The 8676-nt window shown below is 40.1% G+C and overlaps 1 protein-coding gene across 1 annotated transcript in view; it reads left to right on the forward strand.

Moving 5' to 3' along the window:
• POLA1 (DNA polymerase alpha 1, catalytic subunit) overlaps positions 1–8676 on the forward strand; it is a 297019-nt gene that overhangs the window by 23216 nt on the left and 265127 nt on the right. The window contains 5 exon segments of the mRNA XM_077775065.1: positions 2631–2743; positions 3493–3609; positions 4891–4965; positions 5846–5984; positions 6816–6970. Of these exon segments, the coding sequence (XP_077631191.1) occupies positions 2631–2743; positions 3493–3609; positions 4891–4965; positions 5846–5984; positions 6816–6970 (599 nt within the window).

Here is an 8676-nt window from a genome sequence, read left to right on the forward strand (position 1 = left end):
TGCACTGTCCACTGTGGTAGCCACTGTCCACATGTAGCTCTTTAAGTTTAGATTTAAAGTAATTAAAATGAAATAAAAATTTGGCTTTGCAGCCACATCTCAAATGCTTTAATAGCCACCTGTGGCTAGTCGCTACCAGATCCATGGATGGCACAGATAACAGAACAGTTCTGTCATCACAGAAATTTCTATGGGCTAGTGCTTGTCTGTAGTAATAGTTGTTGGAGTTTAAGATAGAGGCATTGAAGTGCAGCTGTGTTAGAAAAGCCACCAATTTATGATACGTATTGTTACTGAATCCTTTGTAATAACCATAGTCAAAGATAGGGCTTTTCAGCCACTATTGGGAAGTATTCTGCATTTGAAACAGGCACTAGTTGTTATTGGCCTATCTTCCAAATGCTGTGGTAAAAGGAAACTTCAAGTTCTGGAGTAGGCCTCACACAGACTGGTCTAGTTACAGAAGAGGAAGCTAAGGCTTCACAAAATAAAGTGGCCAGAGCTCTGGGCTTCTCACCCACAGTCCACTCTGCTGTTCTCTGGCACTTCTTAAGCTGCGTCCTCTGTGATTGATGCCAACGAGTTAANNCTCAGGGGGTTGAACGGTTTCATCTTGATAGCAGGTAATGATCCCTGAGCCTTGGTGAAATCAATGCTGCTAATAAAAACGAAGTACTCCCCGAGACCCTGTTATTGTGTCTCACTTTTTTACAGATTCTAAGGAAGTCAGTTATTGCTGAATGCTCCATAATTATGAAAAGAATCTTACTCTTTGCATATGGGAAGATATCCTGTCTTCATTATGACTTTTTCAAGGTTGAATAATCCTGACTGCACCTGGTTGCAGCTAGTAACTTTGGGGGGAATGTAATCTTTGTTTACCATGATCTTTTTGTGGCAAATGAGGCATAAGCAGTGTCAAATGTGTTGCATGAAGTGTGATATTAGTTTGACTGTAAAATGAGCTATTTGAATCTGTGAATCCAATATTAGGGTCTTTATTTTTCTTTGCATGGAATTTTGTTTCTTCGTCTCTAACTGTTGTGAGGATTACTTTTAATTTTCTGAGCTCCTGTGATTTTTTTTTCTTCTTTAATCCTCCCCCAAAGTCCTCCCTTCCCTCTCCCCTTCTACCCCCACCCAGCTGAAAATCACACAACTCTTAAGAATTTTAATCATCTGCAGAAATGAAATTTTTTACATGGTCTTATTTCCACTAGAACGAGTGACAAAAGGAAGCACTGATGAGCTATCTTGTGAAACTGGAGTAATTGGCCTTGGGAACAGTACCCTTTCCATGTGCCAGAATTTTCTTAGTGTCTCAGACAAGTGGCTATGTTGAGTGGCTGTGTTGATTACTGTTTTCTAATTATGCACAGAGCCCTGGGTTTTGCACAGTGGCCATCTTTTAGGTTGACAAACCTCTGGAGTCCTTTCTTGATGTCCAGTTTGCATGAACAGTGATTTGACGTCTGTCTAGAAAGGCTTGTTTTCACTTTGTGGTGTACATTACATGGAAATCTCAAAAGGAGCATTTCTGCTGATTTGGTTACTAGATCATCTGTTAAATAGAAATAGAAGAAAAATGAACATGATAAGCACCACCTATCTAGATTTTTAAGTAGTGAGTGAGATAAAAAGGGTAAAATAGGAGATAGTAGTTGAGCCCTATTATGAGATACTTATGGAATAAGATATATGAGGTCTATTATCTTTTTCCCCAAGTGCAATTTTACATGTGGAATACTGATGGATTGTACATAGTTATTATACATCAATGTTAATTTTTATTCCTAAGTACAAGTGCCAAAAAGCAAATTCGTATTCTCATACTTTACAAGAAGTTTATTTTTATTTTTTCATTTTTTTTAATGTTTATTTTTGAGAGGAAGAGCACACACGTACACAAGTGGGGTAGGGGCAGAGAGAGGGGGAACAAAGGATCCGAAGTACGCTCTGCACTGACAGCAGTGAGCCCGATGTGGGGCTTGAACTCATGAACCACAAGATCATGGCCTGAGCCAAAAGTCGGATGCTCCACTGACTCAGCCACCCAAGTGCCCCCACAGGAGGTTTAAATAGATTTTTTGGAAAATAGTTTGCTTTTTTTTTTTTTGTTTCTCTTAATCTGGGTAGTCCTGGTTCTAGGGAAGTTTTTTTTCCTTACACTGACCTAGGGTATTTCTTTAATTTCTGAGGTTATGTCTACACTGACCTGGGATATCTCCCCACTTTCCCAGGGGTTTCTGCTTAACCTGGATCATCTCAGTAGTTCCCAAGTGTGGCTACTCAGACTTGGGATGTCTCCCCAGTAACTGAAGTTTGTCTCCATTTACTTGGGAGGTCTCTAATTCTAGGGAAAATGTTTACACCGAGTTAGAAAATCATTCTGTCCCGTCATCTCAGCAGTCATATTTTACTAGTGTGATATTGTTGTTTGGCATAAGTACTGAGTAAAGGAATTGGGGTTGGGGAGTGGCAGCAGATTCAAATTTACTGTAAAAAATGGTGTGTCATGAAGGGGTGAAGGTGTGGACACATTCAGTGAGCTTTTATACTCACTATTTTATACCTTTAATGTGATGTAACTGAAATACTTCTTTTCTCGCGGTTTTCCCTTACTTTCTTAGGTGTGGTATTTCTGTTTGGAAAAGTTTGGATTGAATCTGCCAAAACCCATGTGAGCTGTTGTGTCATGGTGAAAAACATTGAGCGAACACTCTACTTCCTTCCCCGTGAAACGGTAATCGTTAGTGGTTGCCCTCTAATTCTAAGTACATTGTATGTTCTGCCACCGACCATATTCTTCAACGGGGCTGTGACTTATCCACAGCCTTGATGCTTCCTTACTGCTGCATGCCTCCTGACCACTGATTGTCAGCAGCTCCATTAGCGGTTAGGAAAAATGAGGTTGAGAAAATGGAGTAAAACTGTTTTTGTCAAGAGTGTTCAAGTGTGCGCTTTAGTGTATAATGCTATCTTCTCCCCACCCCCTCATTTCCATATTCATCGGGGTTGGGAGTATATGGCTTTAAAATGTCCCAGGGGATTTGGCCCAGGTTTCATGCTTTTGCTATGCAGGTAGCAGTACCCTTTCCTCCACAGCCGTTCTGCAAGGTCCGCTCCATTTGCTCCTCCTTTTTACTTTGAGTCTTAATATCCACACTCCCCTCCCAACCCCAGACCCACCCCTGAGGTCTCAGCTGAACTGTGAAGCTTCTTGGTCAGGATTTACAACATTGTTCTCTCATTTTGTAGGATTAGTCGTTATCTGATGTGCTTTTATGATGCCATTGGGAGGATTGGGCATTGGGTTGAGCACCTTTTTGGGGTCTCTTCGTATCTTTGAATTCATCTGTCTATAAGAGTGTTCTTTTAAATGTTTAAATGGCTGAAGATGAAAATTGAATGAGACTTGGGTTTCTGGTTGTTGAAAAGATCTCAAATACAGATACTTTTTTTCCCTTTCCTTCTCTCCCCATGGGAGAGCAGAAAATTGATCTGAATACAGGAAAAGAAACAGAAACTGTAGTTACAATGAAGGATGTTTATGATGAATTTGATGAGAAAATAGCAGCAAAATATAAAATTATGAAGTTCAAGTCCAAGGTTTGTATTTGCTGATAATTTTTTCCAGCTTTGTTTATTAGTTGTTTGTTCATTTCCTGACTTAACAAAATAGTTATTGTATGACTTCTTTGTGCAAAATGGGTTTTTTGTGGCTGTAATTCATGGAATGGAAATTTCATAGATACCAATGTAAAACTAGTATGTTAGATTTGTAAAAATATTTTTCTTTCTCTTTAAACTACTTAGAAATTAATTTTCGTGAATTGATATAGACAGGTAACATAGAGTCGTTGTCTCCAATACTTGGCAGCATGTTTTGTGTTCTTTTTCTGAAATGTAAAGAAACTGTTCTGATCTGGTTTTTTTGTTTGTTTGTTTGTTTTCTTTTAGTTACTGGCAAATTGGTTTGGTCAAAAGGTTAAGGTGTTATATTTAAAAATTGGGGACTATAGTGCTGTTTCTAATAGGATAAAAATCTTCTTTTTATGTGTTACATATTGACTGGCCTTGAGTGAGATTGGTGACACCTTTAACCATCATCGTAGGGGATTGTAACTCAGCATACTTTTTACAGTGATTTCAGCAAAGGGAGGATTGAGTTAAGGTCATAAGTTAATGGTCATAACTATTTGAGCTTGAGTTAGGGCTGATGGATCAATCCTCTAAAATTCAAAAAATTCATTGTACCAATTTGGTACAGTGGTGAAGAGCATAGGTGCTGGGACCAGACTGCTTGTGTTTTAAGTCCCAGCTCTACCACTTTGTTGTGTGTGACCTTGGACAAGGGCTTTGTGACTTCTCTGGGCCTGTTTGTTCACCTAAGAAATGGGGCCCTATTTCAAGGGTTGTTGCAAGAGTTAAGTCACTTAGTTCATGTTAGGTGATTAGAACAGTCCTTGGTACTTAACAGACACTCAGTAAATAGGAGCTATAATTTTAATACTAATTAGTAATTTTTCCAGCAAGACGGAATTGGTTAATATCAAAGAGTAGCAAATGATTTAACACATTAACATTATAAAAAGTTTTAATCTTTTATTGCCCTTCTTGAATGCAAATATTTCTAAGTTCTCTAGTGCCTAAGAGATAACTTTTTAGCGTTTTGTCACTGGGTGTTTTAGTCCTAGTTGAAAGGGGGAAAGGGTGCCCTTTTGGCTTTATTGACCTTTGTGTTCCATCAGGATACTAGGTTCCTCAGTGTTGAATACAGGGGCATGTATTGTACATGTAATGCTTGTCATTTTAATTTGTGAAGTTTTTGTGTTAATGATTTTTATTTTTATATATTTTTTGCATGCCCCTTCCCCCTCCTGTCTCCAGCAAGTGGAGAAGAACTATGCTTTTGAGATACCTGATGTTCCAGAAAAATCTGAGTACTTGGAAGTTAGATATGCAGTAAGTAAAAATTACTGGCTTTTGGTTGAGAATGACATTTCTCTTTTTGAAATTTCAACTGGCTTTCAATTAGTATTGCCAGGGCTCCTCAAGCCCAAAGTTCATTGAGGTGGACTTAGAGTAATGAATAATTAAAATGGATCAAATTAATTTAAGCACATAGAACACCAGTTACACTGCCTGTCTCAGGCTTTCAAGTATGCATCTTTAAATAAATAAGTTGAGACTGAACAACTGCTTGTCAAGTGGAGCTAAGGCCACATGATGGAGTTGCGCATCATTAGTCTGTTGGAGTGTCCCTTCTGAGCAGCAGAAAGGTGAGAGAGGAACGTCAGTAGCGTCGCTGTAGTGCTGCTCTTGCTCCCATGATAGGCAAGGTCATTGCCCTGGGATGTTAATTAACGGGGCCTTAACCTCTTTTTACCTTTGTTCTAGAGTTTTCATCTCATGATGTTGGAAAAGGGAAACTTTTAAGAAATGTTTCTGACATTGGTGATGAAAAGTTGCCTGGGAGCATTTTGAATGAGTTCCACTCTCTTGCTTTCATTCTTCTAATGGAGTGGTACTTATTCGGCTCTTCTTTATCAGTAAGGCATGTACGGCTCTGGACAGAAATCCTCTTTTCGGGGAGCTTCTTGGCCTATTTTTCTTCTAATGGGTGCCATCAAGATGCATTATTTTGTCATTGTGAATTGTTTTTGTGTCCTACTGTGAATTGTTTGGGATTTCATTTGTTGCAAATTACATTTCATATATATCAAAGGGATTTCTTCTGGTGGTTCGTAGAGAGGCTTTTGTTTATTTCAAATGTAGACTTCAGAAAATGTAAAGCAATAGTTTTAAACAAAAAAGGGTTTTTTTTCTTCTTTGCCTTTTTCAGGCTGAAATGCCACAGCTTCCTCAGGATTTGAAAGGAGAAACTTTTTCTCATGTATTTGGGACTAACACATCCAGCCTGGAAATGTTCTTGATGAACAGAAAGATCAAAGGACCTTGTTGGCTTGAAGTAAAAAACCCACGTAAGGAAAATCTCATATTTAGAAAGTTAAATTGCCAGTAGGGTGANATGTTTGTTTCCTCAAGGTTTTCCTTGAGTGAGTATAGGGAACCTGTTTGCAGCCACTTCATCGCTGCAGTGCCCGGCAGTTTAGTGGGAGGGAGGCCTTGGTGAGCCTGGGTGGCTGCTGCCTGCATGCGTCCCTCTTTGTGCCGCTCTTGGCCTGTCCTTCCCAGCCTGCTGGAAGGGCCGCCTGTTGTGTGTGGTGAGCTGCTCTCCTCCGAAGGAGAGGAAGCATCATCGCCCACTGTTGGTAGTGCTCCGTTGGCTTTATTGCCCAATGTTTTCCAGTATTTGCATCTGTGAAACTCTGTTTTGTTTTCACGNTGTACACACACACACACACACACACACACACAGACACACAGCTTTGCATACAGTCTAATAATTGAGCTTGTTTTTATTTGTTTTTTAAAATTTTTTAATGTTTTTTAAAAAATTTATTTCTGAGAGAGAGAGAGAGAGAGAGACAGCGTGAACTGGGGAGAGTCAGAGAGAGAGGGAGACACAGAATCCTAAACAGGCTCTAGGCTCTGAGCTGGCTGTCAGCACAGAGCATGACGCGGGGCCCAAACCCACGAACCGTGAGATCACGACCTGAGCTGAAGTCGGACGCTTAACTGACTGAGCCACCCAGGCGCCCCGAGCTTGTTTTTATTTAGATGATGTAATAAGACATTCTTATTAGACCATGGGATTGGAGTCTATCTCAGTTAATCACAGATGTCTTAATTATAGTAGTTTTCCTTTTTCAGCAAATGGCTATTGATCTGTTGTATCTGTTCTCTTTCAGAGCTCTTGAATCAGCCAGTCAGTTGGTGTAAAGTTGAGGCACTGGCCTTGAAACCAGACCTGGTGAATGTGATTAAAGATGTTGGTCCTCCTCCAATCGTGGTCATGTCTTTCAGCATGAAGACAATGCAGAATACAAAGACCCATCAAAATGAGGTAAAGAAATAGGGCAGGTTTTTGTACCTATGTCTTAGATGCAATACTTGTTTGAACTTGTACAGCTATTCCGTGAGGGAAAATTGTTTTTTCTGGAGGGAAAGAGTACTGATGCACTACCTAACTCCATTTTGGAGAATGAATTGAATGTGTTGGGTGTTGGAGGTTTTCTTTAGAGATTTAAATTACTGGACTTATTTTTTGCTTCTTGAAATTTTTATTTTGGAGAATTTTAAGTGGACTTGGAATAATGTAATGAATTCCCATATACTTTTTNACACTTGTTCTGCCCCCCCCACTTTAATTCTTGTTGAAGTATTTTACTTTTTAATTCATTTTTAAATAAAATTTTTAACATATTTTTAAAGTTTGTTTATTTTGAGAGGGTATGCGTGCAAGTGAGCTTGGGGAGGGGTAAAGAGAGAGAGAGAGGGAGAGGGTGAGCAAGAATTCCAAGCAGGCTCTGGGCTGTCAGCACAGAGCCTGATGTGGGGCCCAAACTCATGAACCATGATATCACGACCTGAGCTGGAGTTGGACATTTAACTGACTGAACCACCCAGGTGCCTGTGAATTCTTTTAAATGGGAGCAGCTCCCTCCCATCCTCTTTTTTCAGTGATACTGACTTACTTAAGATTCATTCTTTATTGTCTCATAGAATGTCACATTTTCTGTGTGTGTTTGCTTCCTGGTGTCATTGGACTACTTCTTTTATACCAGTGGTTGACCAAGTATGGTTTATGAACAAACACATCCAGCCCATTATCTGTTTTTGTAAATAAAGTCATTGGAAGACATCATATCTGTTCATTTATGTATTATCTACAGTTGCTGTTTCACTACAGTTGCAGAGTTAGTAGTCATGTTAGAGGCCATGTGACCTGAAAGCCTAAAATATTTTGTATCTGGCCCTTTACAGAACAAGTGTGCTGGTCCCTGCTAGTGAGTGCTAAAGAATTGATCTGATTCAGTTTTGACTTTTTGGGTCAGGTGCTACTTTATAGGTGGTATGGTGTATTTCATGTTGCATTATGTATATCAGTAGGCATATTAGGTCTGGTTAAGCCACTATTAGTGGGGCTACAATTGATTAGTGGGTTCAAGTTTTCATCTAAAGGGAATTATTTAAAAATTTATTTTGCAGAGAGTGGGAGTATGAGCAGGGGAGAGGGAGAGAGAGACAATCTTTTAAAAATTTTTTTTAAATTTTTATTTGAGAGAGTGCATATGTGTGAGTGGGGGGAGGGGCAGTAAGGGAGGGGCAGAGAGCGAGGGGGACAGAGGACCTGAAGCCTGCTCTGTGCTGACAGCAGAGAGCCCCGTGTGGGGCTCGAACTCATGAACTGCGAGATCATGACCTGAGCCGAAGTGGGATGCTCATCCGACCTAGCCACCCAGGCACCCCGAGAGAGAATCCAAGTCAGTGTGGAGCCCACTGTGGGACTTGATCCCATCACCCAGGGATCATGACCTGAGCCAAAATCAAGAGTTGGACACTCAACCAACTGAGCCACCCAGGTGCCCCCTAAAGGAGGGGTTTTTAACATTGGCACTATTAATGTTTTGGTTTGAATGATTCATTGTTGTGAGGGCTCTTCTGTGCATTGTGTGATGTTTAGCAGTATCCCTGACCTCTACCTGATGCCAGGTAGCCCTCCTTCCCCCTAGTGGTGACAACCAAAAATGCCTCCACACATCTCCAAAT

The sequence above is a fragment of the Crocuta crocuta genome, unplaced genomic scaffold, assembly GCF_008692635.1.
Source record: "Crocuta crocuta isolate KB4526 unplaced genomic scaffold, BGI_CrCroc_1.0 scaffold1468, whole genome shotgun sequence".
Lineage (NCBI taxonomy): Eukaryota > Metazoa > Chordata > Mammalia > Carnivora > Hyaenidae > Crocuta > Crocuta crocuta.